Source organism: Pyrus communis, chromosome 17 (genome assembly GCF_041283825.1).
Source record: "Pyrus communis isolate YQ-2024b chromosome 17, ASM4128382v1, whole genome shotgun sequence".
In the NCBI taxonomy this organism is placed as follows: Eukaryota; Viridiplantae; Streptophyta; class Magnoliopsida; order Rosales; family Rosaceae; genus Pyrus; species Pyrus communis.
This window is the reverse complement of record NC_142581.1, coordinates 22728788-22753988: the sequence shown is the minus strand read 5'-3', so window position 1 is coordinate 22753988 and position 25201 is coordinate 22728788. Positions and strand designations below refer to the sequence as shown.

The 25201-nt window shown below is 35.2% G+C and overlaps 3 protein-coding genes across 6 annotated transcripts; 2 read left to right on the top strand and 1 right to left on the bottom strand.

Annotated features, from left to right (window-relative positions):
- Window positions 1-11971: 11971 nt before the first annotated feature.
- On the top strand, window positions 11972-13356 carry LOC148689631 (zinc finger BED domain-containing protein DAYSLEEPER-like). 2 transcript variants are annotated; one of them, XM_088688858.1, is made up of 4 exons: window positions 11972-12388; window positions 12484-12689; window positions 12787-13096; window positions 13176-13356. In XM_088688858.1, the coding sequence occupies exons 1-4, from the start codon at window positions 12262-12264 to the stop codon at window positions 13280-13282; spliced, it is 750 nt and encodes a 249-aa protein (XP_088544984.1). In that variant the 5' UTR covers window positions 11972-12261; the 3' UTR covers window positions 13283-13356. The 2 variants fall into 2 exon arrangements, with proteins under 2 accessions (XP_088544984.1, XP_088544983.1); XM_088688857.1 differs by having other exon boundaries at window positions 11972-12376; window positions 12520-12689; window positions 12787-13356.
- Window positions 13357-14337: 981 nt separating this feature from the next.
- On the top strand, window positions 14338-18565 carry MMH-1 (MUTM homolog-1). 2 transcript variants are annotated; one of them, XM_068446993.2, is made up of 10 exons: window positions 14338-14789; window positions 14920-14971; window positions 15108-15165; window positions 16038-16106; window positions 16204-16329; window positions 16496-16546; window positions 17249-17326; window positions 17434-17533; window positions 17766-17800; window positions 17940-18565. In XM_068446993.2, the coding sequence occupies exons 1-10, from the start codon at window positions 14561-14563 to the stop codon at window positions 18339-18341; spliced, it is 1200 nt and encodes a 399-aa protein (XP_068303094.2). In that variant the 5' UTR covers window positions 14338-14560; the 3' UTR covers window positions 18342-18565. The 2 variants fall into 2 exon arrangements, with proteins under 2 accessions (XP_068303094.2, XP_068303093.2); XM_068446992.2 differs by lacking the exon at window positions 17434-17533 and adding an exon at window positions 17588-17690 and having other exon boundaries at window positions 14406-14789.
- Window positions 18471-22809, bottom strand: LOC137708031 (alpha/beta-Hydrolases superfamily protein). 2 transcript variants are annotated; one of them, XM_068446994.2, is made up of 12 exons: window positions 22434-22809; window positions 21645-21720; window positions 21479-21564; window positions 21061-21160; window positions 20876-20952; window positions 20582-20709; window positions 20119-20190; window positions 19735-19805; window positions 19547-19622; window positions 19101-19244; window positions 18905-19011; window positions 18471-18776 (listed from the first exon to the last, which is right to left on the bottom strand). In XM_068446994.2, the coding sequence occupies exons 1-11, from the start codon at window positions 22734-22736 to the stop codon at window positions 18972-18974; spliced, it is 1173 nt and encodes a 390-aa protein (XP_068303095.2). In that variant the 5' UTR covers window positions 22737-22809; the 3' UTR covers window positions 18471-18776; window positions 18905-18971. The 2 variants fall into 2 exon arrangements, with proteins under 2 accessions (XP_068303095.2, XP_088545468.1); XM_088689342.1 differs by having other exon boundaries at window positions 18471-18779; window positions 22434-22795.
- Between the last annotated feature and the right edge of the window lie 2392 nt (window positions 22810-25201).

The following is a 25201-nucleotide window of genomic DNA, read 5'->3' as shown; positions in this document are numbered from 1 at the left end:
ATTCTCAAGTTTTACAAAGCACACTTTACATAAATTTACATAAAGCTTCTTGTTCCTTATTCAAACAAAAGAGCAAACACCACCAAGCTCTTTATTTTATTTCTATTTACACATATCATACATCAAGTAACATCTCTAGCACATGACTTAATTCTCTGGTTTCGAACTTGCACAAATTTAATTAGGGTGAGCATAAAGCTCAATAGGGACATTATACCTCAATACACACACACACACACACACACACACACACACACACACATATATATATAATCATGAGTATATTATTTTTATGTAGTTAAAACACATTAGAAAAATGATATGTATGAATGCACAAAGTTTCTCTCTTCCAACTCTATTAACCTGAACCCAAACACCATATTCTCCTTTTGTTAGTGCTCTTACCTAATTCATTTTCACCAGTCCCGTATTACCCTTAAATTATTGTGCACTTTGGGGCTAGCCTGAGACCTGGTACCTGCCAAGAATTAGGCTCAACTACACAAAAGCCTTCCTTATTGCCCAATTCCCTATCTCCTTCTCAAGAATCTCAACTCAACGTAATCAGTTCATTGTTTAACAAATGAATGAAAAACATGTATATCAATCCATCCAAGTAATCATATAGGCAATGAGCTTATGAGTCCAACTACATAGATAAATATCAATCAATATGTATTAATCAGATAATAAAAGAATAAATATTTATGAGGTTTCCCAAGCACCCCTTACCTGGTTCCAAAGCTACAACGTAAGTCCACGTAACTGCCAAACTGATCAAGTATCTTGATCCAACTCGTGAGTTCCAAAAGAAAACTACTTCAGCTCTTAGCACACTTTCTCTTTCACTAGCCTTCTGAAACTATAAAGCTTTTTGCCTGGCATTTCTATTATTGTTGATTCTCAAAAGAACTATTGACTCATTATTTATACAGGTTTTTGTTTCATTTTAACTGGCTAAAAACTCGTACTTATCCCTAACAATCATGATACCAAACTCTAGACTCTTCACCACCTGCTTCTTAGACCTCCACCTCCTGCTTCTATAGACTCCACAAGTTCTCCTGGAACTAACACTTAGGTGACACAAGCCACCAAGCCACAGAAATTGAACACCTCCTGCTTGCTAGTAGTAAGAGGAGTATTTACTTGACTACCCACATGGTAACTAGATTGAGATGAAAATCCTAGCAAATGAAAATAACACACCTCATAATTTCAAATTCCTACATGGTGGTAAGAGAGACAGAATCATGTAAAATACAAGCTCAACGTACAGTCATAAGGAAACAAAAACAAACTTACCTCATGAATTACTTGTTGGCTACTCCAATTTGACTCTAGATAAGTATGGAATTAAGGACTCAACTGTTAGAGGTATTAAGATCCAATGGCTACAAAAGAAACATGTGTCAAGAGATTAAGAGTGTAGTTAGTTTGTTAAAGATTGTAGCTTAGTGAGCAAGCTATACTTGCTGATATATACAGTTGGTGTAAACAGTTGTAACTAACAAGAATATTCAGATATGAAAATGTAACCTTTCTTTCTCTAATCTCTCTCTCATCTTCTTCGTCTTCCTCACTGTATTTCTGTTTTCTCTGTTCTTGAAAATCTTCTACTGGTTTACATGGTATTAGAGCCGGAACAAGCATAACAGCTTGACGGTTCTTCGATCTTGATTGGCTTCCGCTCCACCTTAATATTCTTATGAGAAATTGTGATTCTTTCTGATACATTTGGGGTTCTTATTCTTTACCCGTTCTTCTGGTTCTGTGTTCTACACAGTGTGCACACCAAGTGTTTGTGGTAATTCCTCAGTGAAAATTACTTCAAGATCTCTTTGCTTTTGGCAACAATGGTCACAGCTGCTCAGTTACAGATTCTCCAGTCCCCGATTACTTCATTGATTTCGTCCGTTTCAAATTCAGTTCATATGAAATTGGATGATACGAATTACTTGGCTTGGCATTTTCAAATGCAATTACTTCTTGAAGGTCATAGTATTATTGGGTTTGTAGATGGATCAACCCCATGTCCTGTGCAATTTGCTCAAGAATCATCTGCGGATTTTGCAGTCCTATGCGCTGATTCTTCTCTTCGCGTAATAACAGATGAGTACAAGATTTGGAAAATGCATGACAAAGCATTGATGCAGTTAAGTACTGCAACTTTATCTCCTGCTGCCATTTCCTGTGCTATTGGCAATACCAGCTCCAAAGATTTATGGTTCAGACTTAAAGAACAGTTTTCTACAGTTACAAAAACAAGTATTTTTCAACTCAAGTCTGAGCTTCAGACTATAAAGAAAGGTAATGATTCTATCACATTATATCTGCAGAAGATCAAAGAAGCAATGAATTTATTAACTGCTGCCGGTGTGATGTTTGAGGATGATGATGTTGTGATTCTTACACTTAATAGGTTGCCTGCTGAATATAATACCATTAGGTCTGTGATTAGGGGTCGTGAAACTGTTATATCTTTGAAAGATATTCGTTCTCAATTACTTGCGGAAGAAGCTTTACTTGAAAGTGTATCTGCATTACCTGGGTTAACTGCACTTGTGGCACAGAACAATAGTTTTTCTTCCAAACATCAATCCATTTTCAGTCCTGGTCCTCCTCATAACAGTCCTAATTCCAATGCTTATAAGTCATTCACCAGCAATAATAAGGGTCGAAATCGGTATAATTTGAACTTTAATCCAAAGTTTGGCACTAACAAGACTTTTCATTCAAGTCATGCTCCTGGCATTCTTGGTTCCTCTCCACCAAGGGTTCAAAACTATGGTTTTCCGGCTCAACCTTGTCAGATTTGTGGAAAGACTAATCATTTGGCTTCTACTTGCCGGTTCAGGAATACAAATACATCTCAAGGGTGTCAGATTTGTGGGAAGAATAATCACCTTGCTGATACCTGCAGATATAGGAATGCAGTGGATTATTCAGCCTGTCAGATTTGTGGGAACCCTTATCATAGTGCCAAAACTTGTTTTCAGAAGAATTCTTCTACACAAATGAATGCAATGCATGCTGCTACTCGTAATGGGTCATTCTCTTCTTCTTCAGTGCCTTCTGCACCAATGCAGCAACAAGTTTGGCTTACTTATTTCTTGTTTATGAAATTCAAAGAGAGAAAATGCTAGGGTTTATTTTTCCCCTTTCCAGACTAAAGAAGATAAGGAGATTGTGTACTCCTTATTGGGGTTATCGTCTAGAAGAAGGAAAAAAATAAATAAATAAAAAAGTAATAACAAAATATTGTATTTGTCCCTTTTTTTTTTAGATGTATAAAGTATATAATATATATATATATATATATATATATATATATATATATATATATATATAATGAATCTAAAAAAAATGAACCAATTTACATATTAGTCTAATTATATAGATTAGAGAGTTAAATCGAACACTTGCATTACTAATTAATTAAAAAAATTTCGGGTTCTCACATAGTCACTATTAATCAGTCTATTAGTCGAGCACCAATTAAATGATTTATGACATTTTGATATTATTCGTTACCCTGAAACTGTGAACTGACATTCTGGTATAAAGGTATCATTCCCAGATACCAGCACCTGTGTTCGGTATCAAAAATCATACCTCTTAAATACTGGTTGACAGTTCCAAGGTATCGAACAATATCATCAATTAGTAGCGCCACTGTAGATGGATTACAGGTTAGAACCCACTCAGGTGGATAATTTAAGACGATTGGTAAGGAACTGATCCTGTAAGTTGGTTCCAGTTGTTTATAGGGAGAAATGACTTACTACTTCAGGGATTCCTACTAACCGTAAGTATAACAACTCGTACGTTTTCTTATGCTTGTCGAAAGGATGAGTATCTCACCAAAGAAATTCTGGAAACTAGTATTAATTGAAATATCCTAAGACCAGGGAAACAGAATTTGCTAACAATCCACCTTAGAACGGACTTAAATGAAAGTCGATATTCCTCCAGAAGAATGGGAATGATCACAAGTACATTTGAAAAGATTAGAGCTATCAAGGACCAAAAGTGATTTTCACAAAATGTTCTTCCGTCGAGTGCTACCACTTTAGCACCACATCGTCCTATGAGACATTTCTAGAGTCTTGACAAAAGTAGACTTCGCAAGAATTCTAATAGGTGGTATTTTAATAGATACTGCAAAGGAATCAAAACTATTTCGAATTTCCAATCTCAAAGGGTTTAATACTGATAGCTGGAGAATAGTGATGGACTTGGTTGGTAAAGTCTCTGATGATACACAGTTACCGATACATTAGCCCTGCTTTAGGCCATTGACTTGCCTCAAATCTACATCTTTCCTTGGCAGGAAATCTCTTCACTTTAAGTCCAAGGGCATTCACCAAAGTGATCTTCTAAAGTGTCAACAAGTCGACAAAATTGCCCAAAACTTAGAAAAAACTAACACATTTATCGTATTCGACGAGGTGGCAAGATTCGGAAATTAGGCTCAAGAACCAAGAATGCTTACATCATGAGTGTGACGGATGCAATACTGTCCAACTTATGCTCTGATACCAAACTGACACACCCCGATTCGGAGTTCTAGTGAACATTCCGAGTCGGGGTGTGTCAGTGTAATGGGTTAAGTAGTTAGTAGTTAGGAGGAGGATCAGTGGAGATCGAATCTTCACTAGTGTACATAAGTTTGATTGCTTTTTACCTCTGTAATAAAGCGTCATCTGCAATTCGATTCAATGTTAATTTAAAAAAAAAATGGAAAACTGGATTTTAATCCCTAAATAAGATGAAGTTAAAAAAAATGTCTTATACAATATTAAAAATTAATTTTAGTCCATAGACTCTATTTAATGCCAGCATATGTATTCAATGTCTCTTTTTTATTTATAATTTTATGAATTTAAATTTTATGAAAATATTATAAATTTTAACTCTCATTACGGTAAACATTTTATATAAGAAAATATTTTCGTAGAGATTTTTCGATACACTTATATTTTTGCATATTTTCTTATCTGCCATAAATTCATTGCAATATACGAACATTTCGGTACACTGGGTTAGTATAATATGTTTAGGTACAGACATTTTGATACACTAGTTTAGTATAATATATTTAGGTACCGATATTTCGGTACACTAGTTTAATATCATATAGTGGAATTTTCGGTACACTTATGTTTTTACATATTTTCTTATGTGTCACTAATTCACTACAATATATTTAGATACGAGCATTTCAGTACACTAATTTAGTAAAATACATTATGATACAGACGTTTAGGTACACTAATTAGAGAAAGTTAAATAAAATTAATGAATTAAAATGTGTATAATAATAAATTTAAAATTTAATGTAATAATATTAAATAAGTTGTCTATTAAATATAAAAACAAAAATATAATATGAATTTGAATTAAGTACATATTAAAGGACTAAAATTAATATTTAATCTAACACCAGATTTATTAAATTTAAATCTTATTAAAGGATCAAAATTCAAAAACCCCTAAAAAATTTTATAAGAGAATCGAAGTAAACTAAACTAATATTAAATGATTTGATTCGGTTTTCTTCGGGCCTAACCCAATTGTATATTTTTTTTTTCTTTTGCATGTTTTCAACTTTGTTAGTCTAATTATAACCAAAAAAAAAAAAAAAATCTATAATTTGCTTCATATTTTCATTGAGCACACCAAACCATTATAAAATACAACATATTATCCAACTTCAAATTTAGTGATTAATTTTAGTTATGAACCGCAGATTAGTAACTTTAAAGCTCTATCAACTTTCAAATTCAACATTTTTATTTATTTGCCACTTAGTATTATGGTCTAGTAATATTCTTCTTTATTTGTAAATGAGAGATCTTATGTTCAAATATTCTCGCAAAATGCGAATTTGAATTACATTATTGCTAGTCCATTATGAGACTTAGTTCACCCTTTTTCCTTAGTGTAGATACTATAGTTTGTTAAAAAAAAAATTTTTTTTTGTTTTTTTGCCTAAATCTCTATCTAGTTATTAGCCAATAGAGAGACTGCACTTGTAAAATAAATAAATATAATATGTAACTGGTCGTTCCAATGCATTTTAGGTCGATTTACTAAAGATCAAAACCATAGGTAAACCAGTTCATTAGGGTTTGGTCGATTGTGGACCATTTTACTTTCTTTTTTTTTTTTTTCTTTTTTATCAACACCAAACTAAAGTGGCAACTACAGTTTGGGTTGTCGATTTAGTCGATTCAACTTCCACAGATGATGAGTTCGAAATCGATAATCAATTATAGTGGATCCATTTGAAAAAAAAAAAAAAAAAAAAAAAACTATAAATAAAGGGAGTTCATTCACTCACATCAAAATTTGCATATTTTTTAGGGTTCTTTAGATATAAGCCCATGCAACACTTATTTTCTTGACAAAAACCTATCTTGTTTTAAACATCCAAATAAAACCCAAATTTGAAATAAACTACCATGTAAACAAATAAATACCTATTATTTTCAAAATATTTATAATGTGCCACAACACCCTAATTATGTTGATGAATTTAATTAGCCACCATAATTATGGCAAATAAGTGCTTTATTATTACAAAAGTATCTACTTTATACTTGTCTTGCCATCATCTATTCCATTTCTTATATTTGTTTGACAATCATTGTAGGTAAATTATTTTGCATGTATACATTAGGCACATTTCGTTATTATTATATTTGTGTGAAATAAATTACCTATATTTTTTAAGTAGAATATAGGTAATTAATTAACTTTGAATCAATTAGCTAAAAACATCATTTTATTTTGTAGGTAAATAATTTTGCATGTATTATTACATATACTAGGCACATTTGTTATTATTATTTTTTTCCAAAAGCGTAGAATATTATTAGATACGAATTGAAATGTTTACATCATAAGCCAGAGTATTAAATAACCACTCCGGTTCAAAACAATCCCACATACGATATCCCCCCACACGCATGACATGATTAGCCACCAAATGCGCAACTCCATTACATGATTGAGGGGTGAAAAGAAATTCAACTGAACTCAATTGTTGCTTAATATATTGAATGTCCCATAAAACACCTTCCATAGCAGCCTCTGGTTGAAGTACACCTGTGAGCATGTCCATCGAAACCTTAGAATCGGTTTCAAGTTGAATAGTCCCAAAACCTATCTCCATACAAGCCACCAAAGTTGAACAGTCCCAAGTTGAACAAGCACATTTGTTATTATTATGTGTTATTTGCAATCAATCAACATTCATTTATTTTGTAGGTAATTTACAAAAGTATCTACTTTATACTTGTCTTACCATCATCTGTTCCATTTCTTATATTTGTTTGACAATCATTGTAGGTAAATTATTTTGCATGTATACATTAGGCACACTTTGTTATTATTATATTTGTGTAAAATAAATTACCTATATGTTTAAGTAGAATATAGGTAATTAATTAACTTTGAATCAATTGGCTGAAAACATCCTTTTATTTTGTAGGTAAATTATTTTGCATGTATTATTACATATACTAGGCACATTTGTTATTATTATGTGTTGTTTGCAATCAATCAACATTCATTTATTCTGTAGGTAAATTATTTTGCATGTATTATTACATATGTTAGGCACATTTTGATATTATTATATATATGTCACATCTCGGCCCGGGGGGACCACTTCCCGGGCATGCTCCACCACCGTAGCACGATATTGTCCGCTTTGGACCCCGACCACGCCCTCAAGGTTTTGTTTCTGGGAACTCACACAAGAACTTCCCAGTGGGTCACCCATCATGGGATTGCTCTCGCGTGCTACTCGCTTAACTTCGGAGTTCTGATGGAAACCGAAGCCAGTGAGCTCCCAAAAGGCCTCGTGCTAAGTAGAGATGAGAATATACATATAAGGATCACTCCGCTGGGTGATGTGGGATCTTACAATCCACCCCCCTTAGGGGCTCGACATCCTCGTCGGCACACCACGACCAGGGTTAGGCTCTGATACCAAATTGTCACATCCCGGCCCGGGGGGGACCACTTCCCGGGCCCGCTCCACCACCGTAGCACGATATTGTCCGCTTTGGGCCCCGACCACGCCCTCACGGTTTTGTTTCTGTGAACTCACATGAGAACTTCCCATTGGATCACCCATCATAGGATTGCGCGCTACTCGCTTTACTTCGGAGTTCCAATGGAACCCGAAACCAGTGAGTTCCCAAAAGGTCTCGTGCTAGGTAAAGATGAGAATATACATATACGGATCACTCTCGGAAAGTCCACATGGACATTCCTGGTCAGGGTGTGTCAATATATGTGTATGCAAATAACTTAATTAACTTTTGAATAAAACAATATTTATTTATTTATTTTGTAGGTAAATTATTTTGCATGTATTGTTTTACTTGGAAGTTATATTGTTATTTTATATATATAAAATATTGGTAATTTTGAATAAAATAACATTTGTATATTTGTGAAAAATACTAATTTACCTGTTACAATTATTTGAAAAGGAAAAAAAAAAGCTTATGTTTACATAAATGTGAAAACAACTATATACGGAATAAAAACTCTAATATCATGTAATTTTTGTTATTAATATGCCTCGAAATCATGACACTAAAATTTTTCTTTTCCAAATCTGCATAAGCATTTCAAAACATTTAATTGAATGAAATAATATAAAATAAATGTAGATAACAAGTAATAGACCCAAAGTCAATGATATTAGGGGTAATTTAGACATGCAAAAATACCAATTTTGCCAAGTCATACTTAATTATGGATATTGCTTAGTTGGAGCCTAATAATTGGATTTTTATTAGAAAATTTTACAATTGTGGGTTTTAGTTAATGAAAATTGAATTCCAAGGGGTATACACATAGTTTCAGTATTTTTTATTTTATTTTCAGTCAGATACCTTTGCAAATTGAATGAGACCATGTCTATGGTATTGAAAAAAGAAAAATGAACTTCTATCATAAAATTAATTGATAATATATATAAGACTTAATTTCTTATAAGCTATTGCAAAGTTTGGTGCTTGTCGAATATGAAACATTACCTTTCACATCTCCAATTACCATTAAAGTATTTATTGACATTTGATTTTTGAACAAGAAACGTGTGATGCATTATCATTAAAAAAACCAAGAAACATGTGATACATGTTAACGTTAGGAGTGGTGCCTGTTTACATAAATGTCCCGTTCGATGCATGTGATACATGTTTTTATTTAAATGTTAGTCCTCGAATGTTATGAATGCTCGACACAAAAAGAAAAATGAAAACTAATGAAAAAGACTTTAAAAGTTTTAGTTTTAATAAAAAAAATCATGTTATAATTTTTGTTTAATGATTAGTACAAGACCCATATTAAAGTAGTCAAACAAAAAATGACCCAACTATAATAAATTATGATTTGTCGATTTTACCTCTAAGTTTTTTAGGTTGAGTTCCAGATTTTCGTTGTTAATGGAGTTCATCATTGTTTTGCAGACCTTCTTCTTTTTCTTTGATTCAAAAATATAGATCCTCATACTATTTAATTTATATTTTGTATTATTTCGTTGAAATGTGATCGTCGTTATTATTCATAGTGTATTCGAAATATTGTTTTTTAATTTTTCTTCGTCAGTGGAGTTCATTGTTTATTTCTCCAAAAAATAAATTTGAGATCTGCATGCTATTCAATAATAACGACAAGTCACTGTTTCTGGACTGTAAAAATAAACTCTCTCTGGATTTTAAGTAACACTGTTTCTAGAATCTAAGTCACTGTTTCTGGAACCTAAGTTACTGTTTCTAGAATCTAAGTTACTGTTTCTATATCCAAATGAAATATACACATTGTTTCTTAAATGTAAGCTAGAAAAGAAATAGTGAAATTTACTGTATTTGGATTCAAAGCAAATTAAGCATCATGTTTCTTAAATATAATCAACTTATGCATGAAAGAAAAGAAATAATCAAAGGTTAAAACATAGATTGTTTCTGAAATTTAAGTCACTATTTTTGGATTTTGGTTAGTTTCTTTCCAGATACAGTGTTTGTTTGTGCACAGACAAAACAAACACTGTATCTGATTTTGGTTAAAACATAGACTGTTTCTGAAATAGTTTTATGTTTTGGTTCTTTTTTCTGCCTAGTTCAACAGTTAAGGGATGAGTGACTCAACAAACTGCACCAAGTGGGAAACCAAGAAAACAGAAATTTCAACCTTGTAGTTCCGAGAGTCCAAACAATTTCATGCTAAAAAAGTCAACAAACAAACCCCAGTCAATAGGTAGAAGAAAAAGTCCTCTATAATAAAAGAGTTATTGTCCTCTGTAACTGTGTCCATCCTATGATTCTACAATCCAAGCCCTCAACGAAGTATCCCACATTTCTTCTTCCAAATTCCAAATTCCAAATCATGCGTGTTTGGTTTGGGCGATGAGCCTCTAGAATCTCCGCCATGGCCAAACCTAAAGCTCTGAGGTGAACGATCAACTCCCACACCGTCAAACCCATTAACAAAACCGTCAGAAAAAAGTCAACAAACAAACCATGTGGTGCTCGAGGCATAAGACGTAAGGGAGTTGATGTCCAAATCAACATGGTTGTCATCAGGATCCTGGAACTCTTGGTTTTCGAAGACATCAAACTCAACACCAAAGATGTTGTTGTTGGGGTCGCCCTTGTTGGAGAAGTTGAAAAAACCCAAGTGCTACGAGGAGTTTGCACCGCTTAAGCTAGAGACGGGTAAGAAGAGGATGGTTTTTTATTAAGCTTTGAGCCTTTTTGGTTAAATAACATTTTGTGATGGTTTTTGGTTAAATATTTGTTGGCCAAGCCCTTTTCATTAAAGCTCCCAAAAGAAAATCGTATGTGGCGCTTGGCACACAGTCCCACATTTTTGCACAGTTAAGTGCTATGTCACATTTTAACGGAGTCACTCATGCTAATGAAAGTATGAATCTGGAAGTAAAACATAACTTTAGGTATAAAAGTGAGATAAAATAAATAAATAAATAAATAAAAAACTAAGGGTATCAAAGTAAATTTCATAATAATAGACAGTAGTAAAGTGAGAATTAGTGAGCTAAGATACTATCGCATCATCAATTAACAGAAAAGTTAACAAAGTGGCAGAAAAATATGAAAATCAGACGAAAAAGTAAGTGCAATGAAATGCAATTTTGGCAAAATTTGAGGATAGTAAAGTAGAAATTACCTTTTTTGTTTTTTTTTTTTAGCAAATGGTATTATCTATACTAAGAGAAAATAGATGAGCTCAGCTAGGGCTGGAATTTGGAACCCGACCTGTTAACCCGACCCGACCCGACCCATTAAAATTAGTATTTGGGTGAGAGCTTAACGGGTTAGGTTGTTAACGGGTCAACCCGTTAGTTAGCCGTTAAGTAAAGGGTCATTTTGGGTCAACCCACGAAACCTGTTAACACCCGTTAAGAAGGACTTTTGTGTAATTTCATAGTTGGAATAGAAAACCTAGCTCTCTCTGCTCTCTCACGTTCGAACCCGAACTGAGTGGCTGCCGTTCTCTCCCTCATCTTCTTCCTCAGAATTGGCTGTCGTTCACTAAGTTCTGCCACCCTCTCTCCGGTAAGTTCCGATTCCCTTTCACCTTTTCTTCCATGGTGATTACTTTTCGTTTTTGCAGATTATATTTTTCGTCTAATTTTCTCAGTTTTTGCTTGAGCTTGGTTTGAGGTGGTACTCTTTAGATGAGCTTCGAATTAATTTGGAATTAGTTGATTTGTGTTTGATGATTTCGATTGCGATTGTGCTTTTGTTGTGCAAATGGTGCTTTCTGTGTGTGATTGTGCTTTTGTTCTCTTCCTACGCAAGTTAGATAGAGAGAGATCTTCCCACTTCTCCATCCCATCACACACTCGATTCATACACACACACACATACATTATTCTTCTATCATGGGTTTGATGGCGATTGAGGAAGAGAAGCAAGCGGCGGCCAAGCCCTTCGACGAATTGGGTTTTGATTAAAATATGTGTTCTGTTTTCGCATTGAGAGGGGAAAAAAGGTCATTGCTTTTCTCTTTTGCTTTCCCTTTTTAGTTCCTTCATTTATTGATTATTGTTTAGAAATGTATGAAATTTTTGGAAGTGTTAGTGCTATATTTCTGTGAAGTCAATCATTAATTCACTCTAGCTTGAGAGGTGTTCGTGCACGGGTGTTCCTTACTTTTTAACTTATTTTCTCATACTTATTGTTATTTATCGTTGGTTTTCGTTTATGGTTAATGCAAATGGATAATGATGAAGAGAATACTGAGGTTATGGAAATGTCAACATTCAATCTAACAAATACACAAGGTACAACAAGTGCACCAAGTCCTTCAAAGAGAAAGGCTAAAAGTATACGAGTAGGTAAGATACGTCAAAAGAGATCTCGTGTTTAGACTTTGTTTGAAGTGATTCTTGATAATATTGGTCAGAGTATAGTTTGATCCTTGTTGTTGCAGTGATTCTTGATCCTCGCTATAAATTGGAATTTGTAGAGTGGGGTTATAACAAGCTTTATGGTAAGGATTCCAGAGAGTTGAAGGATGTTAGTGGCACATTGTTTTCACTCTATGGTCATTACATAGACAAGTTCTCTCATCTTCTTGTATCCAACCCATTCAATCAAACTCCTACTCAAATAAAAGTTGGAGACAAACTTTTTGAGGTAGTATTTATATTTGTTATTCATGTTTTTATACTTTTTAGATGCATCTTTATATTGTTTGTTGACGTCATTGTTTCTATTTTGTTTTTATATGTAGGAATTTGATAATATTTACCAAGATGGGTCAACTTCAAATGAAAAAACTGAATTACATCTATGTCTTGAAGATAAGAGACTTGATAGAAAACAAGAGTTGGATATTCTTTCATGGTGGAAACTGGAGCAATTTCGTTATCCTGTACTTTCTCGTATGGCTTCTGATGTGTTAACAATTCTCATCTCAATTGTTGCCTCGGAATTAGCATTTAGCATTAGTGGTAGGGTGCTTGATCAATATCGAAGTTCTTTGTTGCCTGAAACCGTTCAAGCCTTGCTATATACTAGAGACTGGCTTTTTGTTAAAGGAGGTAAATTTTATATTACTTTGTATTTGTTTTCTTACATACTATATTATAATTGTTTTCCTTTTTAAACTTTTATGTTTAGCTTTAGAGAAAGAGGGTGCTGACTTGGAAGAACTCACTGAAGAAATTTTTGACATGAGCCTTAATGAAAACTCGGGACAATGCTCCAATAGTATAAGTCTTGATTAAGCATGGTATGTATTTTCACTTGTTCTTTTAAAGATATTTTCTGTGATGTTTAATAATTAGGATGGATTGTGCAAGAGTAATGTCTGATTTTGTGGGTGTGTTGCAAATTTTTGGGTGTTTGATATGCAAATTCTTCCTTGAAATAGCGATGTAATTGGGTGGTACATCTTGGTGATGTTGAATACGGCATTGCCCCGTGACGTATAGCTATGTTTCACATTTTGCAAAACCCTTATGGAGTTCTATTAATTAGTTGATTTGGAAGATTGTAGTTTGATATATATATATATATATATATATATATATATATATATATATATATAAAATACATCTTGCTGATATATATACCTCAGTTATGAGACTCAACTGCTGAACATTGTCTTTACCGAGATGTATTCTGAACAGTTGAGTGGTAACTTTGGGGCTCGATACCAACGAGGTACAACATATTCTGTCATGAAATCTGTCTCTGATGTAGTTCTTGCTAGCCCAAAGTCACAAATCTTAAGGTCACAATTTGCATTGAGAAGCAAGTTACTCGATTTCAGGTCGTGGTGCAAAACATTTGCAAGGTGTATGTACTTCAATCCCCATAGATATATATAATGTTTGTAATTTTGGGTAAAATATATGTAATTTGTATTGGAATGCAAAACGTAAAAAAAAACAAAAAAAAAAAAAAAAATGTTAACAGGTGAAACGGGTAATCCGTTAGTCTTAACGGGTTGGGTTCGGATGACCCGTTAAATTAACGGGTCGGATTTCCAATAAACCTGATCCGTTTACAAATCTAAGCTCAGCCTCACAATGAACTCATTTTAAGGCCCTAGGCCGTCGCACTCGCCATCCCGGTGAGGGCCGACTGTGTTCATGTCACCAGAGGGATTCTTTCACGGTACATTGGTATATGAGATGCAAGAAGATACGAAGAGTACGCAAAAAAGGACATGTTAGAGTATGGGATGCACCTGTACTTTAACGACTAGATTGAAATTATACAAATTCAACCGTCCAATATCACATACAACCATGCACAGGAGAATTTTTGTTACAAGAGTAGCAGGTTGATCTACTAAATCTCAACCGTTGATTCACAAATCATCAGCGCACAACCTAAAACTTGCACGTCACCCGTTCATCTTACAGACAGTCCCTGTACCATCTACAGTAGATCCGACCTTCTCCATTTGACTCCTCCCCAAAACCCCAATACACCATTTTCCTGACTCACTCCACTCTTAACCCTCAACCAAAAAGCGCGCGAACAGCAGCGGCGAAATGCCGGAGCTACCGGAGGTGGAGGCGGCTCGGAGGGCCGTAGAGGAACACTGCGTAGGGAAGAAGATAAGGAAAGCACTCATCGCCGACGACTCCAAAGTCATCGATGGAGTCTCACGCGCCGACTTCGAGGCCTCTCTCTTGGGAAAGACCATCGTCTCCGCCCACCGCAAGGGCAAGAATATGTGGCTCTGCCTCGACTCTCCTCCCTTTCCTTCCTTCCAATTCGGTGCCGTTTCAATACCCGCTGTCGCCATTTTTGTCACAATTGCTAATTTGCTATTATTATTATTAGTATGACAATGTGCATAGAAATTGATGGATTTGTGGTATTTTGTGGTTGCATGTTTGTGTTTCAGGAATGGCGGGTGCTGTATATATTAAAGGGGTCGCCGTCACGAAATATAAGAGGTAATGGGTTTTGGCCATGGAGTTAAATCAAATTAAAAGACTGATTTTTTGGTAGCATTTGGGGTTAGGATTGACCACAAATGTAAGGTTCATCTTAAGAATTGAGATGTTTGAATTCCGATTCAATTGGTTGCAGGTCTGCTGTAAAGGACACTGATGAGTGGCCTTCCAAGTATTCCAAGTTCTTTGTTGAAGTAAGAATTGATATTCTAGAGACCCCAATAGCCAACAGTGGTGGTTTATTTTTTTTTCCGTATGTGTGCTTAATTGGTAATTGGTAATGATTTAATTAAAAGGAGATTTTTAAATGACTGATGCTGTGGGGGTTCTGTGAGTGTGAGTCGATAAGTGTTTAGTTGTTTTTGGTTTTAGCTGGAAAGGTAATCAAATGAGAGACAACCAAATGTCTGCATTGTAATATAGCTTTGACACCAGGTTTTTGGTTTCTGAGATACTGTTGAATACTTTGACTAAGATAACAGTCACTGCCAGTATCTTCTTTTAGGACCTTTTCAATGCATAATTATCTCGTATGTGAATGTGGAAGAAGCGAAAAAGTAGTGAGGAATTAGCTCATTCATCATGTAAGAGTTGAATGAATGAGAATATCTGTGTATTATATATTCTGGAAAATAATGCGAAAAAGTGGTGAGGAATTAGCTCATTCATCATGTAAAAGTTGAATGAATGAGAATATCTGTGTATTATATATTCTGGAAAATAACAACGGTACTTGTGTGATTTCGAGCATTTGGTAAAGGAAATAGTTTATGTGAAACTTTGTGTATTTTCATGACCAAGTTTCACTTGAGTTGCAGTTACTTCATTTGTACAGTAATTTGAGCCAATAAACTCACAAATATATATTTTTCCTTTATAGTTTGATTCTTATCCCACTGACAAACAAAGTGGGGTTAGTAATGGCTGACACATTTCATTGTACTGATTATAAACATTTATATGAAGAAACTAGCTTCATGGATTTGCTTGATGTATTTTTCTTTACATCATAAAAGATGGGTCATCGAGTGTGTATTTCTTTATGACATCCATATACTATGCGCAGTTGGATGATGGTCTGGAGTTCTCTTTCACTGACAAGAGGCGATTTGCTAGAGTCCGCTTGCTGAAAGATGTATATAACATCCTCCTCTATTATGTAAAGTTTTCATGTTTTCTCTGCTTTAAGCTTTAAGCTAACACTTTGATGAACTTACAATATGTTGGTACAGCCAACTTCTGTGCCCCCCATATCTGAGCTTGGGCCCGATGCTCTCTTGGAGCCTATGACAGTGGATGAACTTTTTGAATGCTTCAGCAAGAAGAAAATTGCGATTAAGACCCTGTTGCTTGATCAGGTAGTTACAGCTTTTATCATTTTTATTGAGCATGTTAAGTTACGATCTTATTTTTCTGGAGTACGAATCAAAGAGTTAAATGGGTAACTCTTTATACAATGCTTTATTACATGTTTATGGTATATGCAATAACTTTTTTCCCCCTTTTGTTTTTACGTGTTTGCAGAGTGTTATTTCTGGAATTGGCAATTGGGTTGCTGATGAAGTACTCTACCAAGTCAGTCTAGTCTTTACACTTGAACAGTATCATTAATATTAATCACATTTAATGGAGTGTGGACCTCATAACATGATGAGATAGGAATATTGGATGTACGACTTGCAATACTAAAGAAAAATGCAGTTTCACTGATCTCTCTCCTGTATCTGTAGATAAGAGCACATAATTTATATGGGTTTTTTTTTATTTCTGGAGAGTAGATATACTGGTGTCCTAGAATTAATAGGGATCTAGGATAATGGATTCTTTTTATGTTCATTTAACATTTGATGCGTAGAATTTATGATAAGTTGGCAAATCCAAGCATTTTGTGTTGTCTCTAACAACGACATGTCCAAATGCAACCTAAGATGATTTGATCATATTTAATGATTATGGAAAATTGCAATTTCCAAGAGGGATATTATGTGGTAGGTTAGCCAACCTTCAGAATCTAAACTTAATTCAAAATTAATTCTGGTTGTGACAGAGAGAGGGCATGCAATTCGTTGAGCTCCACTAGCTAGGGTGTATTTGTGCAATCCAATTCTTTGTCATGGGAATTGGAACTATACTCAATCAAATTCATTTTATAGAAGGATCTTCTAACTTATGTCTGGTCCTGATCCTTAAATCTAGAAGCTCTTAGTTATTACTGGTTTTATTTTGTAGGTCTAGATTGTCTGATGGTGGAGTAAATGCTTATTTGATTTCTTGCAGGCAAGAATTCATCCGGAGCAAGGTGCTGCGAGCCTGTCGAAAGAAAATTGTGCAGCTTTACACAAGAGCATTAAAGAGGTGAGAGGTTTAAGTTTTTAATTGAGTCTCTGCTAGTATCATTTACTCTTTTTTCTTTTCCTTTTCTGGGAGTTAAATATGCAAATATAGAGGATGAATACCTGTAGGTTATTGAATATGCGGTTCGAGTTGATGCTGAGTCTATCCACTTTCCCTGTGAATGGTTGTTTCATTTTCGGTGGGGCAAAAAGCCTGGAAAAGTTGATGGTAAGAAACTGGTGATATATACTGGTCATTTTGACAAAAGAATTTATTGTACAGGTACTTGAAAAATCCCTTGAAGTTGGAGCAGATAGTAGTCAATTTCCTAGTGATTGGATTTTTCATTCCCGTGAAAAGAAGCCTGGAAAGGCTTTTGTTGATGGTTTGGTTCCTGACCCTTGTGTGATTATTTGTTACAGACTAACATTGGATTAATTGATATTTTCCTGTAATGCAGGGAAGAAAATTGAGTTTATCACAGTTGGTAGCAGGGTATGTCATTCTAAAGAGTCCTCTTCTATTGTTTTTTTTTTTTAAGGAATGTCCTATTCTATTGTTCTTCTGGCTATTTCGGAGTATTTTCTTTTCAATGGGTTCCAAAAAAATTTTCCTTTCGGTTTTGTATTTCTAGACTTCAGCATTTGTACCAGAGCTTCAGAAGTTAAGTGGACCGCAAGCTTCCAAAGCAGCAAGTAAACAAGCTAACAAGAAAAAAGGGCGTGGTGATGTTGTTAATGATGATGTTGATGAAGCAGCAAGTGATGAAGAAGCCAATGAAAATGAAAAATCGAAGAAGGGGAGGAAGCCTAAAGGTCAAGGTAAGAGGGCGTCAGCGAAAAGAAAATCGAAAGAGAGTGATGATGAAGACAAGGACAGTGATGATGATGCTGACGACGATGATGACCATCAGGATGAAGATCAAAAGAAGAAATCAAGAAAAGGTGTCAATAATAAGCAATCCAAGGCAGAGAAGACATCAAAGGCAAAGGTGCAGACCAGTAAAAGTGGTAAGAAGCTGAAGAAAGGAAAATAGGTAGCTACTGAGCGGGGATGAGCAGACCAGTCGTTTTTGGAAAAACAAAATGATGGGCGTTCGTGTGCATTCAGTTTCTATTTTCGCAACTCTAGTTAGTAGTAGTCATTTTGTCACGAAACTGGTCGATGCTAATTATGTGGTTATATTACTGACTTCCGTTATGTATTCTATGCTCAACTGTAGTTTTAAATATACATTCCCGGCTTTCCTTGCACGGAAAAGAGTGGTTTTCCTCTAACGAGGTTCAGTTGCGTCACGGTATAGGCAGACAATCGGAGTCAAAAGTTTACAATATGGACATATCATATACACAACCAGAAAAAGTAGTATTTACACATGAATTTCCAAGGCAACTCGGCAGGATATTCTTTTGCACTTTCATCAAATCCTCTTAGAACACATAGCCATTGTTATCGTTCACAACTTCTTCCCCTGCTTTTGGAAATTGAAAATGAATCAAGCATTCCAACGGCGAAATCATGACTTCAATCCGCAGGGCTAGTGAGCTCATTGATAGAATTATATGTCAGTGATATTTCTAGGGGGAGAGATTTTCTTACCTTGAAACGATTGACTTGGAAGATGATGCCGATTTCCAGATTAAACATGGATTCAAGCATTGAACTTTTAAAAGAATACTCGTAGAGCAGTAACAACTCTCTCGGGCCTGTTATATGTTTTTCAATACTCGGTTAAGAAAAATGAAGGTAGAAAAGCGTTGCAAAGCACGAGAGTTCTATACGGAAAGTCATTTACCAATCCTCCTGTGGCATATGCCCGGCACCTTCTATCAACTTAAGCTGGACCGCAGTAGGGTTTGCTTTCTGAAACTCTTCTGCTATAGACTGAGGGAGATACTTGTCTGAAATCCCCCATACAACCAGAGTCGGCGTATCCCATCTGAAGTCCAGAAGCCATTATTTAGTCAATCATCAGCCAAAAGTAAAACAAATGATTAGAAACATGAACAGTCTGAATGAATTTAGCTCATGCATTCGATGTCTTGTACAATTTCTTAGCCCGCACACCCTGTGTCGCAGAACTCTTTACACTTCTTGACAAGCAGATGGATGCATAAGAAGTGCAAATTTTTAAGTATAGTGTCAGCCTTGTTCACTATTTTTTTTGTTCCTTCCTCAAAGGCAAAAGACTATAAACCAGAACCAACAAAAAATCGAGAAGATAACGCTGTAATGATATACCTTCCAGATGCAAACCCAGATGATATTTGGCTTAATATACCATTGAAATCGGCTTTCCTTGTAGTTTCAAGTAATGCTGGAACATCGATAAAACTTAGTTTAAGTGGTTAAGATAATATTACTACTGCTGATTTCTACAAAATGTTAGCATTGAACAATAGGTCCTTTAGAAGAATTAGATTACAAACCAAATCCAGGTCCACTGCTTGAAAGATATGGTAACCGATACACATCAGCCTTTTCGAGCTTCAACACGTAACTGTTGAAAGAAGAGACACTTCTGTCAGAGCTACGCCTATGTTAACGGTGATTTCTTCTTATTTGTTGTAGAAAAAGTTTCAATACAGCTATTGCAATGTTGATATGTTGAAGGCGAATGCGCAGTACACATTTTTTAGTACGTTACATGCCTTTTGCATTAGCTATGCTTCAGATAATGTTTTTCTAGACCATGTAAAATATGCAAAGGTTAAAGCTTATGTCTGACATCTCAATCCATTTAACACTCCCTAACACCAAGTACTAGCAAGATAACGAGAAAGATTAGTGATTGCGGAGAACTAGATACGTACGCGCTACCTGCTTCAATGAAGCGCTCAGCCATAACTGCATTCTGGCATGTAAATTCACCTAAAAAAGGGAATCTGAAGAGAATCAAAAGAAAATAGGAGTGAAAATACAGAAACATAGATCATTCAATGAAACTTCGAAATTAACTGTCATATGTCAGATAAGCTCGAAAATAGAAAATGTGCAAATGTTCAATCTGAGCCTTCATTGTAATGCAATAAATAATAGAGCTTTTTAACCATTCAGGTTTTCTATTTGAATGTGGCCCTAGTGTTTGGTTAAGCATGCCTTTCTCTTGAAAGATTTATATACAGAAAATCATATGATTAACTTGAATTTGAGGATAATGTAGGAACCATAACCAGTTTTTTGAGCTTGATGGAAGAAACAGTTGTTCAGTACAAAAATCTTTTTGAGTGGAAAACCCGACATCTTATACTATATTTTCAAGGAAGAATATCAAACCTTAATTGCTTAAACAGTCCAGGAACGGGAGATGAAACTGTCAGTGGAGTGTTTAGAATTGCAAGCTTTGATATTCGGCTCGGGTTCTTTAATGCCCATGTCAGTCCATATGAACCTACAAGAAATCCCTTCAAGGAAGGACGAAAGCATGTGAGAAACATAATTTAATTGCAAAATAAACTATAGGATTGATTCAACTATAGCTTGACTAGACTTGACTAAAATCTTTTGAACCAAGAACATCTTTCATCACGAACACCGTCCAAATAGCTTGTCTTCTACAAGTGTTCAAACCTGAACGACTAGATAGAAAGGAGATTTGACGCGGAGCTTATCCAGTAATTTGTCAAATTCCTTGTGGAACTCCTCTTCTGCAGTGGAAAGATCGATCTTAAACCAAAAGAAAAGCAATGTCTTTTCCCCCGAAAAACAAAAGAACAAACGTATGAGAGGATAAATCTTCTATTATAAGAATGCACCTTTGTAATCAAAGTCATCATATCCAGCCTGTGGTTTGTCACTGAAACCAAATCCTAGCCAATCTGGTGCTAAGCAGTGGAAGCCGAAGTCTTCTGACAGCTACTCAAGATTAAGGTAACGATTATCAAATTTAGCAGCAGTCAGTTGACATCGAAGGCACAATAAGGATTCAAATTACATGACCATGAGATTCAAGTTAAACGTATTTCAAGATCGATATGTCAGAGCGTGTAGGTGGTCTGAAGATTACCAAGGATTAACAACTCTGTAGTTTCATGTACTAAGCATGTAACTGTATTTGAAAAGTGATATCCCTGAGCATCGTAATTGCTTAGCTTTTTGTCCTAAGCTTTTACGATAAGCAAAAAACAGCAGTGAATAACATCCAATCCAAACCAAAACAAAATTCAGCTAGACCTGTGACATGACACTTCTGTAGCTGTAAGACTGCGTGGGAGCACCGTGAAGAAAGACAACTGTTCCACGTTCGCTCTCAGCTGATCCTGCAAAGTAAAAAAATCTTGTAAAGTTACAAAGAGCAGAAAGAGAATTTTAACTAATGTCGCAATTGAAATATTTTTACCAGTTTCTCTCACAAACCATACATACTCCCCTGCTCTGAAGTATTTACCATATTCCTTCCCCTTGTCTTCTATCCTCTAGATTTAAAAACAAGAAATTAAATGTCTCAACGATGATATAATAACAACATTAAGAAAAAAGTTAGAGTACACTTCAAGATGAGTAGAAATTTAAGGACTCCAGTCACGATGAAATTGCAATTGCATACTCTTTCATGGTGCATTAATGGTCAACCAAAATCCAATTTTGAGCTTTCAACTTTCGATCAAGCTACGAGTGATTCCAAAATAAACATTTCCTCAGCTACAGTCTACATTTAAGACCTTGTGTAGTTCCTTGATAAAGTGCAGAAGATTAATAGCATCTATTGTAATCACACGAGTCTGACTGAAAGTTCAATAAATATAAATTTTAACCAATTCTTCATGTGATTAAACGATGAAATCGATATCCATGTTTTATAGACCATCATGCAAACACTTGCATCAGTAGCTTGTGAAGGAAGTTGTTCCACTCCAAAAACCAATTGGCAATAGGCGGAGTAGCACATCTCCTCGTAAGCACATGCAAGGTCACTAAACTTTCTGATGTCGGACAACATTCCAACATCCTCACAGTACAATTGTCCCAAAATGACACTATTTTAATTGAAAAACACTTGATGAATTGACAATATAACAAAATATACTCATCAAAATCCACCAAGAAAAAACCAGAATAAAGTAAATAATAACAAGGAATTCCAGACTTGGAAACTGAAAACAGTGAATTAAGTAAGAGCAGAGCTTACATAAAGCATTTGGCCAACATTGCCAGACTCTGCAGGGCTCTCACTGATCTGAATGGCACTACGGCTTGATGGGTTATCGGTGACAAAGCCAAAGGGGTTGAAAGCCGGTGAGTCTGAGTCTGAGTCTTTCTCTGTGTCCTTGGTTTTTTCTTGGTCTGCAGCACTGGCTGTGACTCTTGCTCTTCTCCTACTGCTTGTAAAAAGGCGGATGTGGGATTTGGGTTTAGGAGAGTTGGGTACGGCGGAGAGAGGAGAAGAAGAGGCTGGGAGGTTGAAGGGCAAAGAAAGCAGAGCCGAAGCCATTCTCACTAGTTGTTGTGGCTGTTGGAGCTTGGAAGTTGAGAACCAACGGTTTTGAATCAATAGATTAATACATTAGACACCACTTTGGTCTTTTGCCACGTTTGACTATACTCATCTTCATTTTTGGTGAGTGGTGACCAATATTTTGCTATTTTTGTGATTCTTTCTTGAAGAAATGTTAATGGACACTCTCAAAAGCGAGATTTTTTATGGACTCTCTGTCACCTCACAACTTGATGTCAATTCTTGTGCCAAAACATGAGGTGACAAAGAATATATGGGGAATCTCACTTTTGAGAAAATATCCTTAACAATTCTTCATTTCTTGAGTGGATTGGAGCATAGGTCATGAATCATTATCAATTTGTATATGAATTTCATAAGATGTGAAATACTCGTTTTTGATGTTAATTTCCTGAGAATTTTTGTGCGTTAGATTTGATGGAAGTAATCATGAACTTGACGTGAAAGACAATGCCCCGGATTTTGTCAAATTCATATATTTAAAATAAAGATTTAATTCATGAACCAAAACTACAATATAGTTCAAACCAATGCTTCAATGTTCTCTTTTTTCTCAATTATGTCTGTAATATGCAATAGGGTGACGTTGTGGCAGTTTCTCAAGCTAATCACATACACATATGGAAAAGTTAAAATGCGTTATTATAGTGACCAAAATTTATCAGCCAAAGAGGGGACGTGTTAATTTTAATCCCCCTTAGTTGATCTTGAGACTAGTGTTATGCAAACTTATAAAATGATACTATGCTAATATATGAATAATAAGTAAACGCACCACACTTGCATACTCCTTGTAGGATCTTTGTTGAGAAATCACCAGCACTATGGAAAATAACAACTCGGTTACAAGAACTTATTGAAAACCCATGGTAAACCCTGGAGCCTTGCTTTAGATCTCTCTATCACTCATGACTCTCTACTCTTGTATTCTCTCTTGTGTGAATAAATAGCCCCAACAAACCTATTTATAGCACATACCGATGGATACATACCTTTTAAATCCTTTTAGTATAGAAAAAATTAACTTATTTTCTAATCCTAAACTGATTGGGCTTACAAAGAAAAATTTATTTTCCTACTCCTCACTCATCAGAGTTGGTGGGCTCTAATGACTTAACCCATCAAGGGATGGGGAGGTAGGGATTTAGCTCAATAGGGCAAGATTAGGACGATTCAACATGATCATTAATGGTAGGCCTGTTAAAAGGGTCGGGACTCGATTGGCTGGTCCGAGCCCAACCAGTTTTAGGGTCGAGCTATATCCAACCCGATTTTGAATGGGTAGGGCCTAGACCTTGCATTTTAGGCTCTAGGCCGGGCGTTAACACTGTTCTTAGGCCTGGCTCAATATGTCTAGGTGTAATTTAAATACTTTTGAACTTTCTTTACAAATAATTAAATTTTTGTTAATACGTATATATATTTTTTAATACATCGATATTTTTATACTAAAAGGGAGAAGAAATTTAGCAAACAAATACTCATATAATTTAGTTGACTATATTAACCAAACAAATACCTTAGTTCAGATGATAATTGAAAACTAATTAAAATAAAAATTTTAGGCTCAATTCTCAACAACATTACTTTTTTTATAGTTAAATGTAATTGATTAACGGGCAAAAAATTGGGTTGGGCTGGGCAGCCCACTCATAGGCCTGAATTTCCAAGCCCATGGGTTGTCTAGGGCCTTACGTATTTGACATAGAGTTGGCCCAAAAATTTAAGGTCGGGTAGCGCTTAAGCCTTGACCTCTTAGGATCGGGTCAACCCTACTTGAACTAATTTACAAGTGTGACTTAACGTGGAGTTGAAACAACTACTCATGGAACGACATGCGTGACTTAATGAACCATCCTCAAGTTCATTCTTGCTACTCTATAAAGGCATATTCACCACCCATTGATAGGTAACTATTTCTTGTTTGAAATGTTAGCGATTCGGATACTACTTCTCCTACAACAAATCATATATAATTAGTATTAGTATATCATAATTTTATCACCATAATTTATTAAATAAAATAAACCAAATAAGATAAAATACTTATCTTTTGTAGGCAAAGAACGCTCTTTGTCGATCCTTGATTAGAACAAGATTTTAGGTTGAGGCGTGTAGTCACTGTCCTTAAGAGTAGATTTCACCCGTCTAAGACAATGTCTCCGTATAACAAGTTATGGCGCCCTACCTTCCAGGATACAACAACCTATGATCCTTGTAAGCGTACACTCGCAATACATGGATCGAGTGAACAACTCGATTCTTTCCCTTGGCATATAAGAGGTGGAAATTATAATAGCATTTGAGAGAATACATGAGATTAAGAGAAGAAAGGACGATGAGATTCTTTTCAACTAGTGGAATTTGTAGGAAAGAAAGAATTTGAAGTTCAATGGCCAAAATCTATTCAAAGGAAAAAAACAAATAGAATCTATATATGT

What these genes read in the sequence shown, in the direction of transcription:
- LOC148689631 (XM_088688858.1), top strand. Translation starts at nt 12,262, where the DNA reads ATGCAAATGGATAATGATGAAGAGAATACTGAGGTTATGGAAATGTCA. An exon ending in GGCTAAAAGTATACGAGTAG is followed by an intron (nt 12,389 to 12,483) that starts GTAAGATACGTC and finishes TTGTTGTTGCAG; the next exon opens with TGATTCTTGATCCTCGCTAT. An exon ending in TTGGAGACAAACTTTTTGAG is followed by an intron (nt 12,690 to 12,786) that starts GTAGTATTTATA and finishes TTTTATATGTAG; the next exon opens with GAATTTGATAATATTTACCA.
- MMH-1 (XM_068446992.2), top strand. Translation starts at nt 14,561, where the DNA reads ATGCCGGAGCTACCGGAGGTGGAGGCGGCTCGGAGGGCCGTAGAGGAA. An exon ending in CTTTCCTTCCTTCCAATTCG is followed by an intron (nt 14,790 to 14,919) that starts GTGCCGTTTCAA and finishes TTTGTGTTTCAG; the next exon opens with GAATGGCGGGTGCTGTATAT. An exon ending in ATTCCAAGTTCTTTGTTGAA is followed by an intron (nt 15,166 to 16,037) that starts GTAAGAATTGAT and finishes TACTATGCGCAG; the next exon opens with TTGGATGATGGTCTGGAGTT.
- LOC137708031 (XM_068446994.2), bottom strand. Translation starts at nt 22,736, where the DNA reads ATGGCTTCGGCTCTGCTTTCTTTGCCCTTCAACCTCCCAGCCTCTTCT. An exon ending in TGATGACTTTGATTACAAAG is followed by an intron (nt 20,953 to 21,060) that starts GTGCATTCTTAT and finishes TTTCCACTGCAG; the next exon opens with AAGAGGAGTTCCACAAGGAA. An exon ending in TCTGGGTTTGCATCTGGAAG is followed by an intron (nt 19,245 to 19,546) that starts GTATATCATTAC and finishes TCTGGACTTCAG; the next exon opens with ATGGGATACGCCGACTCTGG.